Source organism: Triturus cristatus, chromosome 10 (genome assembly GCF_964204655.1).
Source record: "Triturus cristatus chromosome 10, aTriCri1.1, whole genome shotgun sequence".
Lineage (NCBI taxonomy): Eukaryota > Metazoa > Chordata > Amphibia > Caudata > Salamandridae > Triturus > Triturus cristatus.
In genome coordinates this window covers 833,653,715-833,674,509 of record NC_140593.1, presented here as the reverse complement: position 1 = coordinate 833,674,509, position 20,795 = coordinate 833,653,715, and the positions used below count along the sequence as shown (strand labels likewise).

The window sequence follows — 20,795 nt, the reverse complement described above, 5'->3', positions numbered from 1 at the left end:
CTCGGAACAAACTCAGTCCAGGCAATGCAAGTCCCTGACAGCCTGTGTTTCAACACCTCCAAGTTTCTCTGCATGAGCTGAAAGAGCGCCAAACCCGACAGCCGAACCAAGTCATTCTCTCCCAGATGTATGACCAACAGGTCCGGGCATCTCTTCTGGGGGCCATCTTCGCGAGCCACGGCAATAGTGCCCCCCATCGCATCCCCCCTTTTCCCCACCAATGCACCTCATGCTGTTGTCCTTTGAGTCCCAGGTTACGGCCGTACACCTGTTGCTCAACATACTTGGAAGCCCAGTGAACAAAGGAATGCCCCATGATCCAAGTGACCGTCTTGGCCCCCGGTCCACCCACGAAACCTACGAAAGAGAAATATGTTAGAATCACAGTTGAAAACTAACCACCCCCAGTCCCCCCACGCCTAGCACCTGGCCCCCAGACTCCTCACTTTCTAACATAACGCTCACAGCACCGAGACTTTCACCTCCTAATCTGCCTAATCCTGTCCCAGGACCAACCCAGCCGGGCCGCCGCCCCAATACGGAACGAGTGAGTCCCAAAACCTGCCGGCTCCAAACCCAAGCGCCTCAAAGCCATCCGCAGTACCGCCAACAACTGCCCCGCAGTCACCCGTGCCCCTGACATGTGACAAAATATCTCACCACTCGCTCCTTGCATAAAATGCACAAACGTCCTCCATTCATCCACCGGGCACACACCCCACAACCATTCTCACACAACCAAACCCACTTACCCCACCCCAACTGATCTGTTTTGGACTGTCCCAACAAAATCCCCAGACGACCCTCATCCAACCGATTTTCCTCATACCACCTGCCACACACTGCCCACGTCCCTAGCAACTCAGAGACCCGAAAAGCCCCAAAAGACATCCAGATCATGCATAATCGAAAAACTAGAACCTCAAACTCGTCATAACAACACAGGGTCAAAACTTCAACCAACCAAACTAATAGCTCAAACGTGATTGCCTCCCGCAATACCTTACCCCCCTTTCGCACCCTGCACCAACCTCTGAGTACCCTACTGATAATCACATCTTTCGTAGGGTCAAAACTAAAAAACAAACAACAATAGAACAACAACCCTGCTAGCTTCCCTGATATAGTTGCCGCCGTCAGCTCTTTGTCCATACAATGCAATAAAAACTGCAACACTCCCTGCTCCACTGCCGATCAATCTCCAAAAGCTGAATCCCTGCGCCAACCCATAAAGGATCCAAACTCAGCCCATGCCAGTCTGTAGGTCCGTCTGGTGGTATCCGCAATAGAGCTCTCCACCAGGCCTATCACCCTCACTCCCCAAAGGCCCAGATGCCTTCCGGCAACTCAGTCTTGCACTGATCCGCTCCAGGTGCCAATCGCCGGAACCGCTGCCACTGCGAACGAGACAAAGCATCCGCAATGTCATTATTCGCTCCAGGGACATGCTTAGCTCGAAAGACCACATTCAATCGTAAACATTTCAACATGAAACTCCTCGGCAAGCGCAGCACTCTCTGGTCCCTTGCCCTCTGTCGGTTGACCAACTCGACCACAGTCATGTTGTCCACATGGAACAACACCGATCTGTTCTGACATTCAGGCCCCCACACTTCCAGAGCCACCAACAAGGGAAAGAATTCTAGAAACGCAGTGCTCCTCCCCTGTATCACCCAGTGAGCCGGCCAGTCTTCAGCGCACCACCTGCCATCCCAGAAAATCCCAAAGCCAGCTGCCCCGGCTGCATCAGAGTAAATTTACACTTGCCAAACCATCCTGTCGTCCACAAAGTCCAGGGACACCCCATTGAAATCAGTCAAGAAGGGCAGCCATGTCCTCAAATCCGCCCGTACACCCATGGAGATCCGGACCCTGTGGTGAGGAAGAACTGCCCCCGACATGGCAATGCCGAGTCGCCGACAGAACGTCCGTCCCGCCCTGACCACCCTGCACGCGAAATTCAAGAAACCCAGCAGTTGCTGCACTGCCCTCAAAGCAACCCTCTTCTCCCCGATCACCCACAAAAGGCATGCCTGTATCTCTGTCACTTTCGCGTCAGGGAGCCGAGCCGACCATCGAATGGAATCCAGCTCAATGCCGAAGAATGTCAAACTACAGCACGGCCCACTTGTCTTTTCCGGAGCCAAAGGCACTCCAAATTGTCCCGAAATCTCCTGGAACCGTGACAGGGCCCTGCCACAGTCCCCAGAGTGGGCCCTTCCCTGAAAAAGGAAGTCATCTAGATAGTGCATGACGTCCCGGTGGTCACTAAGCTGCACAAAGACCCACTGCAAGAAGATGCTAAACAACTCAAACAGAGCACAGGAAATCGCACATCCCATGGGCAACACTTTGTCCACGTAAATGGCCCCTCCGAACTGCATCCCCAGTAGAGAGAAATCCGCGGGGTGTATGGGCAGGAGGCGGAAGGCCGACTTCACATCGCACTTCGCCAATTCCGCCCCTCGCCCACACACCTGCACCAGGCGGATCGCATCATTCACCGACGCGTAAAGCACCCTTGAATCTGCCTCCGCAATTAAATCGTTCACAGACTGTCCTTCAGGCCAAGAGAGGTGATGTATCATACGAAACTCCCCCTTCTCCTTCTTCGGCACCACCCCTAGGGGGGAGATGATCAAATCGTCCATTGGCCAGTCGTAAAATGGGCTCTCAATCCTCCCTTCGTCCACCTCCTTCTGCAGCTTGGCCGCCACTACCTGCGGTAATTCTTTGGCCGATTTCAGATTATCCGCCCACCTCCTTATCCTAGGACCTTGATAACCTACCCGGAACCCTTCAGTAAAACCCCATTGAATCTTCAAAGCTGCCTCCCTGTCCGGGTAACAGGCAAGCCATGGGGCCATAGCCTCCACCTTAACTGGTGTAGGGGCCCTTCTGTCCAGTCTGACCCCTCCCTTTTGCGTTCCTCCACTGCTCCGAGGGGGTGACCAGGGTAAGGCATTGTGTAAGGGTGTGCTTCCCCCCACACTTGGAGCATTCGTGCTTAAACTTGCACGGATACCGAGAACAGTAGCCCCTGTTATAGCTCCAACAGGCCCCGGTATTGTAACTGCCTGGCTTGGTGGCCTGACCTGTGCTACCTGCACTTGCTGTATTCCCCCCCGCCCCGCCTTGGGCGGGACGCGGCTGAAAAGACCGATACGTGACCGGCAAACCGCTCGCCGTGTGAGTAGACGCAGAAGAGTGCGTTGAGGCCATCCACTGCAACCACAGCTCCTGATCCACCTCCCCCTAATGCTTGTCCGGATTCGCACTAACCCTAGCCCGAAACTCCTCATCGTAACTGAGCCAGGCAAACCCCCCGAATTGCATTTGGACCTTCCTGATAATGTCCATACATTTCAGCAGAGCAATGGCCCTATCCAGATATTTCTCGCAGTAGATGCTAGCATAAATAAGAAACGTCGAAGTCCAGTTCTCCATGTTCACCGGGACCCTGGGCCGCCTAGTCAAACCCCATTCCTCCTCTTTGGAACCCTCCTTCGCCTGCACCTCCCTATGTCGCAACTTAAACACGTCCACATATTCGTGTTTCCAGATTCTACTCTAAATTTTATCCGACAGATGTGATCCCAGTGGCATGGCTAAGCCCATATAGGGCAGCTTCTTCTGATGTTTGTCCTCTGACTTGTCCCCCTTATCTTCCTTACCGTCCACTTTGTCCGTCTGCACCCCCGCCGTAGCCACCGACTTACCTCCTACCTGCTTTTCTACCGGCGCGGGTTTGCCCTTTGGCACCCCCCGACCTCCCTCACTGACCCTTCCCCAACACCTATCGACCTACATGCTTTCTTCCTACCCCCTTTCGGCCACCCATCCCCAGCTGCCCCGCAAGAACCCTCACCTGCAAGCGATGGGAGCCGCTCTCTGGGCCGTCCTCTGGATGTAGAAGCCTTGGGTGTCTCCGCCTTCTCCTTCCCTGCTTGTTGCCACGAGACCTGCAAAACACCAAGGCCGCTGTTGCTCTTCCCCTGGCCCAGTCCGTCATCGTCATCCCTCACCTCCCCATCCTCAAGCTCCTCACTCTCCTCATCATAGTCCAACTCAACTTCAGGCTCCACCCCCACAGGCGCCCACAACACCTCTCTCGCTGCTCTCTTCACACCTTAACCTCTCGCCGCATTCGACCCCCGCCCTCCTGACACACACGACGCCGTTGCCCGCTCCCGCGCCGGAGGGATGGCCGCCGCACACCGCCCTGCTGCTTCTTGCCGGCAACATGGGGCCGTCTTGCGCTATGCTGGGCCACCCCGCACTCTACCGACTTCCGCCGGCTTAGCTCCCCCCCACCCCCCAGGTCACTCCAACCTGGGTGGGCCCCGGCACCATCAGGCCTCAACGCCGTCCTGGCTGTCCCTACCTGCAACCGTGGCCCCTTGGGGCTCACCTCTCTCACCTTCTTACCCCTCGTAACCCTGTGTGGCTCCTCCTGCTCCGCCCATCTCTCCTCCTCTGAAGTGGGAGTAGGTGGCCCCTCAAAATCATCCTCCCAGAACGCGCCCCCCCCGAGACGCACCCAGATCCGCCCGCCTCGCCTCAGTCAGCTGCTCCAAAATACGGTGTTCCCTGACTCTATCTTCCCATGCAAGCCGTGCCCAACTCGGGAGTGGAGGGGAGGCGGTAGCCCTGCAACCCCCAATCAAGCCGCAAAGGCTCAGGCCGCGTGGCCACATCCAGGCCAAGATCCTCACTGTTCCCTGCCCCCAACACCGAAACCCCAGGCGTTCCCTTCTCACCCTCGCACAAAACTGGGGTAGCCACTCTCGAACCCCTGGAAAGATCAATGGGGGCATCCTCATACTGTCCCATGTGCACCCCTGCCTCCCCCATGCCCCCACCTCTCGCCATTAGGCCCGAATGTGTGCCCCCGCACCCACCCTCCTCCCCAGCAGCATCCAGAATCACCACTCCTGAGTCAGGCTCCTTATCAGGCACAGACGCCCCCCTCCCCCCCCTACCCGAGTGCAGTCACTGGGCTGAATAAGCAGCTCCCCGGTGGGCGCCTGCGCAGACGTGTGCCCCCCCTGCTCAACAAAGTCCAATTCGGGAAAACAGAGACGCGGAGGCAGCCTCTTCCGCCGGCCTCCGCGAGCGTGCTCTCTCTTGCCTGCGCCCCTCCCCCTTGCATGCGCGATCGGCCCAGGCGGCAGCTCCTCTTGGCATGCTAATACCGCCGCCGCCACCCCTGCTGAAGCCACCCGCGGGGCCCTCGCGAACCCCACCCACGCCTCTCCCAACACCCCGGGCCAGAGGAGATCCTGCCGGCCCGCGCGCCCGAGAACCAGCAATGCCCTCCTCACCTCGTCAGGTGACACGCCCGACATGCCGTCTCCGATAATGTACCCACTACGCAGAAACCACTGGCCAGTGGCTCCGCTCACCGCGACTGTACCGCTCCGCCGCCTGCACCGATATCGGCCGCACCGTCCTCCGCACGATGTCCTAGCTACCCTTACACTCCTTTTGACTAAACCCTCCCAATGGTGCCGAGCGCAGGAAGAGGAAGTCGCCTTCCTCCCCTGCGCTCTTATACCCACCCCCTAACTCCACCCCTTGACCCTACCTGGTCCTCCCCTGAGCGAAAGACCCCGGGATAAAACCAGTCTGCGACTTTGCTTTCCCCGGGGACCAGCATTCATTTTTGTGATCCGATATTCAAAAATGAACAGGGATCAGCAGTAAAGTGCGATTCATGCAAACTTGTTTATTTTTTTGCACATAGTTTGTTACAGGAAAGTACGAATCTTATTCTGACATACAACCTTTTTTAACCTGATTTATATTAAATGTAATATGTTTTTGCAACAAATTACGAACTGCTTTTTGGCGTGTTCAATTTCACACTACAGACTCCGCTTTCACTCTTCACGTCTTTCTAATGATAGAGCAATAAGCCAAACATTTTAAAGATTTGTGAGAAGAGTGATGGCCCCCATCCATACTTTAAATGGATATTGCAAGTCATCTCAGAGTTCCATGAATTTTTAAAAGAACACAGCCTTTGGTTTGTTCCTGCATATCTTCACCGAAATCCTCATGACTTTCAATTAATGTATAGCAGGAAGTACTTTATTGCATATTTATCTTTACTGTTTGTTATTGCTGTAAATGCACCTGTTTTACGAACCACTGAGCTCTCATGTGTTTCAATTTGTTCAGATTCTAAAAATAGTTCTGCCAATAATACGATTTATTTTTCACCTAAAGACTTGGTCTTTCCAGCTAACAATGTTTGTTTTTCTCCACAGGAATATGGAGAAGGGGTAGACAATGGCTGCTACCCCGATTGCTCTCACAGAGTTAACCCATCAGACGGTTTGAATGGGCCATTGATCCAGATGGCATCCATTGTGCCAAGGGTGTGGTGAATGGGCATACAGTGAATGATTCCATTCCAAAACTGATGCCAGTTCGTAGCACATGATGGAAGGTGAAAGTTATTAAAATATTTTATTATAAAATATTTATTTTATATTATACATAATTTATTGCCATTAAATTATGCTGATTTATATATTTTTTTTAAAGTCAAAAATGTAACTTATCACATATTCCCTATAGGATTTTTGCCTTCATTCTTTTCCATGGCAGGTTGTTGCAGTACCAGTGTTTGGCCATGTGTGGTGCTGTACTTACTCCACCTTTGAGCTGGAGTACACATATTGTGGTTTTGGGAACTTTTTGGCTTTATTAACTTTGCATTCATAAAGTTCGATACACCCTCTGTTTGAGGGGTGGAGACATGTAAATTCATACTTTTATTTTTTTTATTTATTTGTTTATTTGAAAAGTGTTATATAGCGCTGGCTAGACCCGGAGGTATCAGAGCGCTTTACATGAGGATCAACGAGTTACAGGTAACAAAATGACATCAGTTACAGGAGCTAAGTATAGACATAGGAGGAAAAGATGAGATTACATGGAAATGTGAGTTAATAGCGCGTAGCATAGCCAAGACATACGACTTGTGGGGAGTGACAGGTAGAGGGGGAATGGTAAACAGGGGTAAGGGATGTAGGTAGGAAACAAAAAGGGGAGACGAGGAAAACAATGTCCGATGTCCGGCTGGGTAGGTGACGCCGAGGGGTGAACCAGAGCCAAACTCCTCTGTAGCTGCATAGGATAGCTCCACCGGGCATCAGCCAAGGTTGCGCTGGTAAAACAGGGGTAAGGAGTGCAGGTAGTAAACACAACGAGGAGACGAGGAAAAACAATGTCTGATGTCCGGCTGGGTAGGTGGCAGCCGATGGGTGAACCAGAGCCAAACTCCTCTATAGCTGCATAGGACAGCTCCACAGGGCATCGGACAACGTTGCTCGGGCACCGAGGTGAGTATATTTGAAAAGTTTTATATAGCGCTGGCTAGACCCGGAGGTATCAGAGCTCTTAACACGAGGAAGACATACAGTGGGTTACAGGGTTATATAAGTTACTGGAGCATAAACATAGCATAGAAAACAACGTGATTTCCAAATTACATCAGTTACTAATACATTAAAAAACAATAGAGAACAAGTTCTATGGAGCATGGAGAGAGGTGGGGGAAAAGTAAAGGGGATTAGAAAGCAGATCAGTTCTGGTAGACCTGCCATGGAGGAAAGTACTTCACGAGACACCAAAAAGTCAAAGTATGCGAGTCTGTGAAGCCCACAGGCTTCACGGCAATTACATTGATATGTAGGTTTTTAATACCCACTAGAAAAAAGCTCTTGGTAGTGGCACTGTGTAAATAACGGATATCTGACGCGTATACATCTATAAACATATTTAGCTTGATACCATGAAAAAGCAGATGGAAAAACTGACAACAGATCTAGGGAGTTGGAGCACTCTGTTCAGGACGAAGCTCTTCAACATTCAAGACAAGCTGCGATCACAGCAAAATTCAGGTTGGTTCAACTCAAAACATTACATAAAATATGCAACAAACTAACACTAATTGTAAAATTCTGTAGGCCTGGGTCTGACCACTGCCTTAGAAGGAGTGGACAGGTTGGAACCCTTTTCTATACTGTATGTTTGTGTTCCCGTATGCAACCCTTTTCCGGATGGCGACAAATGTTTCTCAGAACTGGCCGAAATTTCCATGAGTAATGAGGCAAGACCCCTATCGTTGGGTACTTCAAGTGACAACACCACTCCAATATACAAGAAACTACTGTGCGACTTTGGCTTGATGGTGGCGAGACATAATGCCAAATGTAATGGGAGCGGGTGGTGGCATACACTTCCCTGTGTTATGTAGATACATGAAAACAGATATAGACGTGAGCATGGCTTCAGAAAAACAGGTCTACTGCAAAGGTGTTTAAAACTTTTTATATGATCTGGGGGTCAAGGGGAAGGGTGTGTGGTTCAGCTGAACTTTGAATGGCTAAATAATAGCGGCTAATACTCAGACTTGAGTCCTGAGACCGCAAACGAATTGCAGCTCTGAAGTATAACGCTCAACAAGTGACTTGTTAGTTTGAAAGTATAAAAATCTGAATATTATAGATTTATATGGAAAGAAATAATATGCCTAATTATCTATGATAGTAAATGCACAGCATCTCCACCGGTACCATAGACAATAATAAACTGTACATGTACATATTTTTTTTTATAGTGGTTCGTTCTGGAGTCAGTAATACTAAGACAGTTTCTATGCTTTCAAGAGTGAATGGCATGCAATTTTGGCCAACCTAAACAGCACCCTTGTGTTATCTGCATATGTATAAAAAAGAAACTTCAGGCTCACTAAAGGTGATGGAAAGGCTGCACATAAATGCTGAAAATCACTGGAGGTAAACAACAGTCCTGGTCTACTATCATAATTTGGCTCATAGGGTCTAGGTCCAAGCACACTAGAAGCCTATTAAACTCAGAAGTAGACAAACCAACTACTTACGATAGCGGACACAGTTGCCTCTTCTTTCATTCGTGATAACAGAATATTGTGACCAAGGACAATGGAATCACCCCACAAGCCATGGCTGCCACTGCAAAATGCTTGCCATGGCTACTATCATATAATCCATGCGACTTTGCCTTCAGTGTGTTCTTTTTTGAGCCTCTTCTCCATTTCATAGACTCCATTTTGACAGCAAACCCTCAATCACTCTTCACCCTTTTGCAGATATCGCTTATAGGACTAGGAGCAAAGTGCCAAGTTGATCCATGTTACGTGTGACACCATCTGACAGTCTGTGGTTTTTAACCAATGGCACTTTACTGGGTAGGGGTTTGAAACCATATTTACATGAGAAAACCTATATATCCCACAAAGTGCAGAACCCCAGGCTACATTAAAGGGGTCAAGCTGCTTTATACTATGCCCACGGCTAGCGCTCGAACAGGTCCATACATATCCAATACCTACCTGGTATGGCAGGGCACGAGGCATGGGTGTCCCCTTCAACCCTTCTTTTCATACTGGCAATTGAACTCCTACCTCAAAGGATTCAACAAGAGGGAGGACACCGGGGGATGCCCATAGGCAATGCTGTACATACTATGCTCTATGCAGACAACATGGTCTTGTATTTTAAATATATTTGGGTGGCAACGGTAGATGTGGCCCAATTTTTGTCCACCTTTGGAAATCTCTCTGGTCTCCGCTTCAATGTGGACAAATCGTGTGCTTTCTCCTTTGTCGGCATGTACACACTTCAATTCGGCAATTCTCCGAATCCAGTGACCCCTTGCACCTTTCGGTATCCAGGAGTTCAGTATACAGAGACGTCCCTTATTTATTGGAAGATAATCTCACAAGTACGATCACTGCACTAAAATCTCAGGTGACCTTCTGGGTTACATTACCCCTTTCTGTGGCCGGATGGCTGGCCTTGTGAAAATGGTGATGCTACTAGGCCTGTTGTACCACTTTATTGAACTTACCTATTTTAGTACTGGCCAGGGTGTTTAAGCTATTGAATACTATACTGATTGACTTAGAATGGGGACAGGGGAGCAGCAGAATCAGCCTACCGAAACTACAACTGCCAACAGAAGGGGGGAGGGATGGGAGCCCCCAAACTTAAAAGCTGACTGCAATGCCAGGCAACTGCAATGGTTGGCATACTGGCTAGCTGGTCGTAACCCGACCGAAACAGACCATACTGAAGCTCAGCTAGAGTGTGGCCAGTTACACAGATTATTATGCCCTGATGCCCAGTCGCAGCCCACACATCCATTACTATTGCGCATTGTGAGGAGGAGCCAAGATGGCGACCGGAGCAGACGCTTGAGCGCCCGGCTCCGTCGGCCCTTGGCCCCGGACTATTATCCTGATTCCTATCCTTGCCGATTCTCGAGGTGAAACGTGTACGACGACGCGCTGTCCACGCCGCCACTTCCCCGAAGTCTCAGCCCGCCCTGATGCCGGAGTTTTTGGTGCTTTTGTTCTCCGCCCTGGACCCCTGCTCCATTGTGGCCTTTGCCGGCCCCCAGGAAGCTCCGCAGACCCGCTAGCGCAAATCCGAGCCCCGCGGTCCCGACCTCACCTAACATCACGGACTGTCGCCAGATGAGCCTGGGGAGGGACGGCCAGACACCTCCTGCACCCTGCGCCTGAAGGGCTGGGGCTGTAAGGTAAGCCCCGGTGAGGCGGGTCTCCTGCCCCGATCTGTGGACCGCGCTGTGGGAGGCTGCCGACCCCCTTCTTCTATTGCCTAGTCGGCTGCAAAGTGAACCCGAGGGAAGGGAGGCGACTGTTGGCTTTCCCGGTTGCGGCGCAGACCTGAGGGGAACTGACTCCTTGCTACGACCCCCCCCCCTGGCCATTGTACCGTCCGGCGGTAAAACATGGCGTTGTTTGCTTGCTCGCGGCTGGGGGGTGATACTCCGGTCTTGCCCGCTGCCCGCTTCGCCCTCCCTCCACCAGACACCAGCTCCACGGTGCCGTCCCGGATTGTTGCCGATGTGGGGGTGCAGCTTCCGCTGACATGCGGCTCCGTACTGGCCGTCCTGTGGGACTTTCCTTTACAAATGTTTGCTCGCCTCCAGGCGCTAAGTGAGCAGTTTGACTCCCTGTTGTCGGCTGCGGGCCGTGAGCGCTCCGTCTGTCATCAACACGGCGTGGGTCTGCCAGTGCTTTTGTCCTCTTGCGGGGACGCAACGGCTGTGTGTGATCGTGCTACACTGGTGCCTGCATCTGGCTTTCCCGGCACCCAGGATCAATTGCTCTCCAGCTTAACAGCGGATACTTTGTTTCCCCGTTCATTGCTGCCTGCTTCATTGTTGCCTGCCTCACCGCGTCTGCAAGAGTATCCAGCTGAGCAACACCTAACATCCTCGAGGAATCGTTCACGGTGGCCTACTGCTTCTTTTCTGTGGAACTCCTGTACTCTACATGCCATGTCTGGACTTTATGTGGTGCACAAAGGGACCTCTACAGATGGTCGGCGGCCATTTTGGGATTCTACTTCACCATCTTCTCCCAAACGGCCATATTGTCTTTGTCTGCACGGGATGCGGGGCCTTCATGTAGGGGCTGGCTTAATCTCAAGCCCGCGATCGGGCCAGGGCTAGACTGATTAATATCGCCATGGTTTCACGGAGGGGCTGGACTGGGACTGGAACTGTATGTGTACTTTGTGCGCATTCGTCGCGATTTGTCTTCCTTCATCTAAATTGTTGTGACAATTCATTTTCACACGACCGCTTTTGGGGTAGTGGGTTCTCTGTGTATGGAAGCCAAAGATGGCCGATGGTTTAGGGCGCTCTGATGATACGTAGGCTCCTCCCCACCTTCTTCTTTTTGGGAGTTTAGATTAGAATAGTCCTATTCTTTTCTCACCCCCTTTAATATAGGTGTATTGTTTTCTTATCTTTCTTTACTTTATTCTTACTCTCTTTCTTGTCTATATTTCGGGTTTATTGGGCGACAGGCACTATGCTGGGGGGGGGGAAGGCCGTAGCCTCCGCATTGGTGTAGGGTGGGGGGGTAACTTACTGTTTCTAATTAGTTCTATGGGCCTTTTTTCTCTTTATGTTTCTGCGCTATACTTGTTTCGATTCTGGGTCCGGGTGGGGGGTTGACTGAGTGGGGGCGGCACTGGAGGGGTACGTAATTGCTCATGTGACTATCCTGTTATATAACTGCATTGCCTCACTGCCTGCGATTTTACTTCCATTGCTGTTTTAATGATGCTGCTGCTCTCCCGTGTGGTGAAGATATCGTGCGGACTCGAATCTCCTTGGTTCTTATTCTTCACTGACTATTTACCTGATAAACTTATTTTGAAAACTTTAAAATTAACCTTCACTTCTCCTTTCCCTGGGGTCAAGGATCTCTCCAGTGTATGTTTCATAAATCGTTGCTAACCTTGACCGTTGAAGCACAGGGGCCGTAATGTTTGTATCAGTGCTTAACCGTATCGTGGCCGGTCTGAAGGTTGTAGGCCCGTATTTGTTCTTTTAATATGCACGAATAAAGGTTTTAAAAAAAAAAAAAAAAAAAAAAAAAACTATTGCGCATTGTGACGACGTACTGGAAACTGGCGATGAAATATATGTCAGTCCAGGTGCCTTATGCATCCAATATTCCCCTGCGAGGTATACCTACCGCCTCGGGCACCCTAACGAGATGTAGACTAGAACCCTGGGAGCAAGGTGGGGTCAATACGGTGGGGAAGTTATTTGCGGATGTCTCCCTAATGACCCTCGGGGGTTTTATACACAATCAGTCTCCTGAGCCTCCCTAGCCCTCATTCATGCTAGTATCCTTTGATATATGTGGAAATATTGGGCAGGGAACAGATGGGACTCCTCTGCCCATGAACTCCTCTGGGCGCTGCACACAATGGGGCACAGTCAGCACTTGGTGTGATGGCTGTACAATGGACTCCGGGATCACCTCATGGTGCCACTCGCTTCCTTGAAATGCAGGTGGGAGATGGATTTGGCTAGGGAACTCCAAAAAGGAGTGGGCTTGCATCTAGAATACCCCAAAAATGTACCTTGGAACCAGAGATTCAAATTCATTCAATTTGCCCTACTACACAGAGCATATTTAATGCCACACAAAATTAACCAGATGTACCCCACGGTGTCCTTGGGGTGTCTCTGTTGCAATGTGCACGGGACAGACCAGATTCACATGCTGTGGGCTTGCTCACAACTCTCAAGCTACTGGGCGGGAATATCAGAAGCATTGGGCGAGGTCACAAGGCAGGCCCATTGGGATAACTAAGAACACTGTACACGAAGTGCCCATAAGACCTAAAGGATCCAAGGTGGGAGTGTGATCCACGAATCTAGAATTACTACTAGTGAAACACCTGCTCAAAACACTGGAAGTCCCCGTCGGCCCAAAGGGTGTAGGACTGTCAGGGGAAGGTCCATCATTGGGTCTTGCAGAAAGTGCAGCTTTCAGGCGAGAGGAATACAGGGTGCTGCTTAAAACTCCCAACTCTATGGAATTGGATATGATATTGGAGGGCTTTAAAGAACAAGGCTCAGATCTCTGATGTGAAACTATGGCAAAGGGGGCTGACGACATGGGTCCAGCGTAAGTTGCACTTTTGTGTTATTGTGTGCTCCAAAGTTTCCAGCACCAACAAATCTACTAAGTCCGTATCCGGACTTTAACACACACGCATATGCACTTCGCCTAGGACATTGGATAGAACAGTTCTTTGGTGACACATCAGGTTTTGATTGTTTTACAATCCGTGTGGGGGTTGGTTATATTACTTAATCTTTGTTTTATTCCCTTCTTGGCATGACGGAGACGGAGATTAAATGCCAAACCCATGGCAATGTATACTTATCCTATTGTTTTGATCTGACTGCAATACATGCTCATTGAAAAGTAATTCTCCTGTAATGCCTAATTTTAATGAAAATGCAATCAAGTTTGTGCATTAAAAAAGTATCCCTAAAAGTGCAGTTAGCTCCAAGTCCTGGGCTGACTGTTGGTGTCATTAAAGCCATCTGAACGCTTAGCATGGACGTATTCCAGCTGGACCCTTGCTTCGGATGTGTACACTGGTAACACAATCACTTTTTAATATCTCTTCCTTCCCCAGCATCTTTGTTACACATTAGCTACATTGATGCCATTCAGTGCAACTCTAAGACCCAGCTCCTATTTAGTGGCCTCCAAGACCTCTCCACTAAACGTCTGGTGCCCCTCATCAGTTACCTGCCCTACATCCATGACTCTACACTGGTATTTCATAGATCAGTCTTTAGGATTTTTGTCCACCTTGCATTGCATTTCCCACTGCCCCGTTATTACAAATATGTCTGTATCGTCATAAAGTTAGAACATTCTGTCCACCTGCTTACCTGTAAGGATATACAATACAGAATTGATTGATATAATGCACTCTTAATTATAAAAAAAGACCAAAGCCTTTCAGAAAGCAGTAGTACTAAAAACAAACTAGGCCTGTCGGTGCCAAGCAATCTTAATCGTATCCAAACCAAAATCACTGCAAGAACTATTGTACGCATGCAGCCCAAGCCTTGGCCTGCCCTAAGCGTACAGTACTGGGAGCAATGCCTTATTTTCCACACACAGAGCAGTAACCAAGCGGGTACTTTCTCACACTGGCAATCTTTAAAAAATATGCAGCACATAGGCTCTAGCATGTCTATTTCAGCTACATTAGAAGGCCAAAGCCTCAAGACCACAGATAGGTCTGACAAAAAAGAATGCATTCGTTGAGATATTTAACCCCTTTCATGCTCATGACGGAACGGTTCCGTCATGAGCATCGGTTGAGCTGTGCTCATGACGGAACCGTTCCGTCATGGCCCCGCCCGCGCTCGAACCCTTCAGCACCGCGGGGGAATCCGCGCAGCGCTGAAGGGGTTAAAGGAAATACCACCTGCTGAAAACAGACTAAGGTCAACCTCCCTCAATGCTCCTTTTAAAAGGTTAGATAACAAAACACTGGAGTCAAGCTGAGATTTCCTTTGCAGTGTGAAGGATGATGACTTAAATCCAGTAGTACATCTGAGTGCACAGGCTTCACTTACATCATAAAAGGGGAGGCGGTGGGGGGACATGTGCGGTTCTAGCCGGTCAGCCTTTGGTCCATTTCTCAGAGATATCTGTAAAGATGACGAGCAGGTTTACACCCTCCTGTGAGTGCAGATTTACAAATATTGAGAATTCATGAGGTATCTGTTGTGGATTCGAAAAACATGACCACACGAAGGCCTTGCACAATATGCAACTGTAGATGGCGTACAACTGTGCATGGGGAAATACCATCACACTTGTATTTTTTTTCTCGGATATTGTCCCTTGTGAAGAAAATCCTTTACCTACACCTCACCAATTCTGATGGTGTTTCAGTGGCATTCGCAGCCTGAGAAGGGAATTGCACCTTCCCTTGGCAGGAGTCAATCTACAACCAATTCAAGAGTGGGAACAGGTTGAAAGAAAAAAAATTCTTGAACGTTCAACATTTTTAAGGGGTCCCGCGCCTTGTAAAGATCCCTTCCAGACACTGGAGCAATATTTAACCCTGTGCCATATAACATATGCTTACTCTTTCAGCTTTTGATAACAACTTCTCTAAAGCTGAACATAAATGAGCAAAAGGCTTTGAGGATCAGGCCCTTTGTCTTCAATCAGGCAATGATTTTCTGGTTGTGGAAACATCTTGCCATCATTAAAAATGGAAGGATGAGGATCTCAAGCAACTTCCACTTTAAAGCCTCAAAAGTCATTAAATGGTGGATGTTCTCAAAGTCTGGGTTTGGTCTCTCCACAACTGCCTAAACTCGATCTTAAATGTTTCAGGTTTCTTTCACTGGCTGCCACTTAGTAGCGCCTCTTAGGACCCCAACCAAGTAAGTATCCAGAAAATGAAAATACCCCCCCCACACTTTGACCTAAGGCTTTGAAGACACCAAGCAAGCAAAGCAGTGGGCCTGGCCCTTCCTAGAAAAGCTCCCATGTCTCTTTCATCCAAGCATCTACCCATTCATGCACCTTCCATCCACCTGTGGATGTAATTATTTCACATTTATTTACTTCATCAATTCATTCATTCTACGATCCATCTATCACTCGGAGTCTCTGCAACCATCCATCGCCATTCCATCCATCCGTTCACACTTTTCATCTATCATCCATCCACTTCTTACATCCATCAAAAAAGCCTTTAGTTTATCAGATGATTTTTTTGTCCATCCACCCACTCCCTCCCTTAGATTTCCATTTAACCTGCCATCCTTTTACTCGCCCATCTATCCTCTTAGATTTCCAATTACTCTGCTGTCTTTTCACCTGTCCATCTACCTATCCACTCACCCACCGTTTCACTCACCCATCATCCATCCACTCATTCAACATCCATTCATCCTATTACCCTTCGTACCTTTTTTATACCCTTCCTTACTTTCACCTTTACTTCTTTCACCCTTCCTTCATTTCTCGCTTTTACTTCACCCCATCTTTCATTGTTCCTTATAGCGTTGGTAATGAGCTTTTGTTTTCAAGCTGCTGACAGAAGATCCTATAAAGAACCCCAACCTGGCTGTAGCTGCTAAAATCGGGGCAGTTCACGGCACCATGACCCATGTGTCACCCCCTATGGACCTGTATGTATATTATATTAAACAGAGTTAAGGTATAGTGTGCACAGAGTCCAGGTAGTCCCCGGTGGTATAGCAGAGGCTAAATCAGACATGTACCAACAGCTCTCTTTGTGGTAGTGTGGACGCACAGTTAGGCTTATCAGGAGGGTGGTAAGCATTTAGTGTATTCACTCAATCAAGAACTGGTAACACACACTCAGAGACAGAATCCAGACCAATTAGGTAAGTATAAAAAAAGGTATACTTATGTTTTATTTCGAGAACTAAGTAGGACTTAGCACAGGAAGGTAAAATGTACTTGCAATTGAAACATTTTACAAGGTAATGCAATTGGGAATGGATATGCAATTTTTACAGGTTTGTATATGCTTTTAAAACAGTTTAAATTACAGAGAAATTACGTTTGATTACTTCTGCGTTACATTTAGATTACATCTGGGTGATATGCCTAGATATCACATTGTGGATCCTACAAGACAAGGTAAGTAAGACTTTTTCAGATTTGCAATATACTTACTTTTCTTTCATACAAAAGTCAACTCGAGACAGAAAATTGTTAGGAACATAACATCACAACATTGGTTCCCATGGAGAAAAGAAGGGTATTGATTTGCAAGTAAGTAAACGACCTGCAAGAATAGTTTTTGGGTGTTAGAACCAAGGTTCAGGTAGGCACTCAAATTGCACCACCAGTGACAGTGGGGCATCCTGGTGCTGAGTGCAGGAGCCCAATGTTAGCCAATGGGGCTACGGGGGCCTTTGGTCAGGGGCTGCTTACGAGCAGGACACTTGGTTGTGGGAGCATAGCTCCAGGGGTTAGGCTCAGCACTGCAGGAACCAACAATCAGCACAGGAGCCGCATCACCAGTGGCACTGTGGTGGCCAGGAATTGAGTGCCAAGGAGGCACCGGGGACCCTGTGGGTTCCAGTTCGAAAAAGATGCTGCAGGTTCGGTCAAAGAGGATTTCACTATGAAACGATAAATAATCAAAAGTAGTGATTAAGTAATTATGGACATGAAGATTGATTTACATGTAAATTTACCTTTGTGAATAGGCCCCACTGTGTGTCAATTAGGACTGTATATGACAAAGCCCACTGTACACTGAGATGCACCACCTCCCCATGACTCAGCCATCACTCTGCACCTCCTGAGCACTAGCTCAGAACCACCTGAGCACAAGCGCTGCACCACCCCCTCAGCATGACTCAGCACTACCTGGGCATCACTGAGCACCACCTCATTATTTCTCAGCAAACCTGAGCACCACCACAGCACTGCATCAGAACAGCACAGCAACATCTCAGCATCAGCACAGCACCACCTCCCCATCAGTGCACCAAAACCAGTGCAGCACCAACTCATCATCAGTGCAGCACCACCTCAGCAAAGCACAATCTCCGCAGCAGCACAGCACCACCCCTGCATCAGTGCACCATCACCAGTACGGCCTCACCTCAGCACCAGCGCAGTCCCACCTCAGCATCAACTTGCCACCAACGCAGAACCACTTAAGCATCAACGCAGCACCACGTAAGCATCAGTGCAGCACCACCTCAGCATCAGTGCAGCATCACATCAGCACAGCATCAACTCAGCAGCACTCGGCACCATCTGAGCACAAGCGCAGCACCACTTCCTCAGTATGACTCAGCACCACCTCAGCGTGACTCAGCACCACCTCAGCATCACCACAGCACCACCATATCAGCACAGCACCACCTCCTTATCAGTGCACCAACACCAGTGCAGCCCCACCTGAGCACTAGTGCAGCCCCCCACCTCAGCATGACTCAGCACCCCCACAACATCTCAGCACTAGCACAGCGTCACTCAGTACCACCTCAGCACCAGCTTAGCATCTCCTTACTATCACTAAACACCACCATAGCACCACCTCAGCATCAGCACGGCACCACCTCTGCATCAGTGCACCACCACCAGCGCAGCCAACCACAGCAGCAACTCAGCACCAGCACAGCACCACTTAAGCACCAGTGTAGTATCACCTTAGCACCAGTTCAGCATCCCCTCAGCACCAACTTGGTATCACTCAGCATCACATGAGCACCAGCACAGCATCACCTCAGCATCAGCATAGCCCCATCTCAGCATCAGCACAGAACCACCTCCTCATCAGTGCACCACCACCAGTGCAGCACCAACTCAGGATGAGCGCAGCACCAGTGCAGCACCACCCGTGAACCAGTGCAGCACCACCTCAACATCCGCACAGGACCATCTCAGCATCTGCACAGCACCACTTCTGCATCAGTGCATCACCACTAGCACAGTCTCACCTCATCACCAGCATAGCCCCAGCTCAGCACCTCAGCTCAGCACCTCAGCAGCAATTCAGCACTAATGCAGCATCACTTCAGCATCAGCGCAGCACCACCTCAGAATCACTGCATCACTTCAGCACAGCAGCAACTCAGCATCACCTGAGCACAAGCGCCGCACCAGCACCACCTCATCATGACTCAGCACCACCCCATCATGACTAACCACTACCTCAACCTCACTCAGCACCTCCGCAGCATCGCTGAGCACCACCTCAGTATCACTCAGCATCACGTGAGCACCACCACATCACCACCTCTGAATCAGCACAGCACCACCTCCTCATCAGTGCACCACCACCAGTGCAGCACCAACTCAGCATCAGCGCAGCATCACCTCAGCACCTGCGCACCACCTCAACAGCAGCACAGCACCATCTCAGCATCATCACAGCACCACCTCTGCATCAGTGCACCACCTGAGCACCATTAAAGTCCCACCTCAGTATCAGCATAGCAGCATTTCAGCATCAGCACAGCACCACCTCCTCATCAGTGCACCACCACAGCACAGCATCAGCGCAGCACCAACTCGGGTCCAGGGTAGCATCACCTCCTCATCAGTGCAGCACCACCTCCTCATCAGTGCAGCCCCCTCTCAGCACCAGCACAGCACCATCTCAGCGCCAGCCCAGCACCACCTCAACATAAGCACAACACCATCTCAGCAGAGCACCACCTCCGCATCAGTGCACCACCAGCAGTGCAGCCCCACCTCAGCACCAGCGCAACCCCACCTCAGCAGCAATTCAGCACCAACTCAGCACCACTTAAGCATCAGCTCAGCACAACACCAACTCAGCATCACTCAGCACCACCTGAGCACCAGTGCAGCACCACCACCTCATCATGGCTCTGCAACACAGCAGCATGACTCAACACCACCTCAGCATCACTCACAGTACCTCAGCATCACCTAAGCACCACCACAGCGCTGCATCAGCACAGCACCATCTCAGCATCAACACAGCACCACCTCCTCATCAGTGCACCACCAGCAGTGCAACACCAACTTGGCACCAGCAGAGCACCACCTCTGCGCCAGCGCAGCACTGCCTCAGCATCACTACAGAACCATCTCAGCATCAGCCCAGCACCTCCTCCGCATCAGTGCATCACAACCAGCGCAGCAGCACCTCAGCAACAGCACAGCACCATATCACCATTAGCACAGCACCATCTCAGCATTAGCACCAACTCAGCCTCACTCACCACCACATGAGCACCAGCCCAGCACCACAACTTCTGCATGACTCAACACCACCTCAGCATCACTCATACCGCCTCACCATCACTCAGCATCACCTGAGTGCCGCCACATCACCACCTCAGCATCAGCACAGCACCATCTTATCATCAGCACAGCACCACCTTCTCATCAGTGCACCAACACCACCAGTGCAGCATCAACTCAGCATCACACCAGCACAGTACCACCTCAACATCAGCACAGCACCATCTCAGCATCAGGACAGCACCACCCCGGCATCAGTGCACCCCAGCACAACCCCACCTCCGCACCAGCGCAGCCACACCTCAGCACCAGCTCAGACCAACCTCAGCAGCAGTTCCGCACCAACGCAGCACCATTTCAACATCAGCGCATCACCACTTCTCCAGTATTAGGGTGTCTTTCATAGATTCACATGCTTGAATATTCCCCGTCGTCGGAGTGGGAGTCCCACGGTAAATAAAATAGCAATATATATATATATATAATAAAATATATACATAAGTAATCATATAATTAGCGCATGTAGGTGTAAAACACACATAGTGAACCTATAAGAGAAAAACTCCATAGGAATACAATGGAGAGAGACAAAAGACCTTTGTAGTCTATCTCTGTCATTATGTAAGTCCGAACTCCAGCCAATCAGGCGTCA

At 49.9% G+C, this 20,795-nt stretch overlaps 1 protein-coding gene across 1 annotated transcript in view; it reads left to right on the top strand.

Moving 5' to 3' along the window:
• NLRC3 (NLR family CARD domain containing 3) overlaps positions 1-20,795 on the top strand; it is an 820,465-nt gene that overhangs the window by 124,521 nt on the left and 675,149 nt on the right. The window contains exon 2 of the mRNA XM_085630169.1: positions 6,273-6,454. Coding sequence (XP_085486295.1) covers positions 6,445-6,454 — 10 coding nt within the window. The 5' untranslated portion in view covers positions 6,273-6,444. The remainder of the gene's footprint in view (positions 1-6,272; positions 6,455-20,795) is intronic.